The sequence below is a fragment of the Condylura cristata genome, unplaced genomic scaffold (assembly GCF_000260355.1).
Source record: "Condylura cristata isolate star-nosed mole 26May11 unplaced genomic scaffold, ConCri1.0 scaffold00041, whole genome shotgun sequence".
NCBI lineage: Eukaryota > Metazoa > Chordata > Mammalia > Eulipotyphla > Talpidae > Condylura > Condylura cristata.
This window is the reverse complement of record NW_004567142.1, coordinates 6,625,198-6,627,401: the sequence shown is the minus strand read 5'-3', so window position 1 is coordinate 6,627,401 and position 2,204 is coordinate 6,625,198. Positions and strand designations below refer to the sequence as shown.

The 2,204-nt window shown below is 53.7% G+C and overlaps 1 protein-coding gene across 1 annotated transcript in view; it reads left to right on the top strand.

Annotated features, from left to right (window-relative positions):
* Window positions 1-2,204, top strand: part of OSCAR (osteoclast associated, immunoglobulin-like receptor) — a 5,700-nt gene that overhangs the window by 1,394 nt on the left and 2,102 nt on the right. The window contains exon 2 of the mRNA XM_012733547.1: window positions 1,317-1,688. Coding sequence (XP_012589001.1) covers window positions 1,317-1,688 — 372 coding nt within the window. The remainder of the gene's footprint in view (window positions 1-1,316; window positions 1,689-2,204) is intronic.

Below are 2,204 nucleotides of genomic sequence, written 5' to 3'. Positions count from 1 at the left end.
ATCTGCCTGTTCTGCTCCCCACTCTGTCTCTGGTGGGGAGACGCCCCTGCACCTTTGGCCTGTACCCCAGTTCTGTAGGTCTTTTAAAAAAAGACTTTTAAAAAAATTCCGTAACCGTCAGAGGATGACACACAGACTTTCTCTTCCCCTTCCTCACCTTCCTTAAATTAACTCTGAATCCTCACTGAGAATTTCTGTGCATTCAAATACCCAGTTGCACCTCTGATTTTCTGGTTCACTGTTTTACCGCTCGCGTTTTTCAGTCCGCAGTCTCTCTTGGCGATGCTCCATGTCAGAGAGCTCCCTGTCTTTCTTTTTTAAAAAACTGCTGCCTCTCATTGCCAGCGTCTGGCTGGATTCTAGTTCATCTGGCGTGTCTGTGGCATTAGGTGGTTTCCAACCGCTAGCCTGCGCCCCTCACTGCACCCGAGACTCTGAGTAAGTTTTCACAGCCACGTGTATCCGTGTGGAGAGGAGCAGGGGATCATGAGGCCGTGCGTCATGTGCTTTGTGATCCTGAGAGAGGAGGACAAACTGCCTTCTGCAAGTGCACTCACGTGCACCACAGTTCCCGCTTTCATTGTGTCTGGACCCCAAATGTGCACTAAGAGTGGCTGTCGTTTTTGAAAAACTAGAAGGCCGAAATAGTCTCCAGTTGTTTTAATATTTTAAGATATTAAGATATTTAATATTTTAAGATATGTGTTATATTTTGTAAGCTACATTAATAGAAGATCTGAGCATTTGAGCAGCTTAAAATACTGACTAGAGTATCACGGTTATTTGAAATGATGGCTGCTGAGTGGGGCCGCCCCCGCCCTGCCCACCTGCTTGGCCAAGAGGCTCCACCCTCTGAACGACTGGTCGTCTTCTGGTTGGCTCACGTCAGGGTTCCCTCTGCGCTCTTCATGTTTGTGACTTATCTGTCCCTTGTCAGTCCGGTCACTTGTCTTTTACCTTCATTTCTCACTCTTTTCTCATACACAACTTAAACTGTTGAAGTGTTCAAAATCATGACCTGGGACCTTCTAAAATTTTCATTTTCAAAAAAGATTTATTTATTTATTTATGCATACAAGAACTGAGGTACAGGCCAGAGGTGCAGGGTGTTCACCAGAGACAGAGTGGGGAGCAGAACAGGCAGATGGACTGAAATCCACTGCTGAGGAGGACAGCGGGGGACCGGAGCGGTCTGCTGCGCCCTGGGGGTGAGAAAGGGGCATGGTTGCCCAGGTGACGTACCTTCCATCCCTACCTCCCCTCCATCTCCTGGGGCACCAGGCAGTCAGAGGACCCAGAACACCCATTTTATTCAGTCCTCCCAGGTTCCTACCCCAAGCCATGGTTGGGGGTTCAGCCAGCTGCAGTTGTGACCCCAGGGGTGAATGTGACCCTGAGGTGCCAGGCACCCCAGCCTGCCTGGAGGTTCATGCTCTTCAAGCCCGGAGCTACCACAGTGCACCAGAATGTATCTGAGGAGGTGGCAGAGTTCTTCCTGGAGAAGGTGACCCCGGCCCAGGGGGGCAGTTACCACTGCTGCTACCAGAGACTGGGCTGGGAGCATGGCGTCTGGTCCCAGCCCAGCGATGCCCTGGAGCTGCTGGTGACAGGTGAGGGCCTGGGGGGGAGGGGAGAAGGCACCTGGGCTGGTGTGTGGGAGGGGAGGGGAGTCAGAGAGATACAGGGAGGTAGAGAGAACCAGAGAAACAGGGGTGATTCTTCACTGGGCCTGATGGTGTCGCCCAGGGGCTCTTTGGCAGTGATCTGGGGACATTTTTGCTTGTTACAATGGAAGCAGGGTGTTGCTTCTGGCCCAGCGGAGAGAGGCAGCATCTGCGGCACACAGCTTGGCTCCTCACCCCACCCCGAACACGCAGATTTAGCCAGATAGAGCCCAAATGTCACCATGCTGGCACTCAGAAGCCCTGGGAGGGACACAGGAAGGCAAGGAGAAACAAGATCAAAGACCCAGGGGAGTAGAACACCCCTGCACGGGAGCCCAAATCAGAGGCCAGAGAGGGGCTAGGCACAGGTGTGGAGGGGCACAGGTGTGAGGGGGCACAGGTGTGGAGAGAGGGGCACAGGTGTGGAGGGAGGGGCACAGGTGTGAGGGGGCACAGGTGTGGAGGGAGGGGCACAGGTGTGAGGGGGCACAGGTGTGGAGGGGCACAGGTGTGAGGGGGCACAGGTGTGAGGGGGCACAG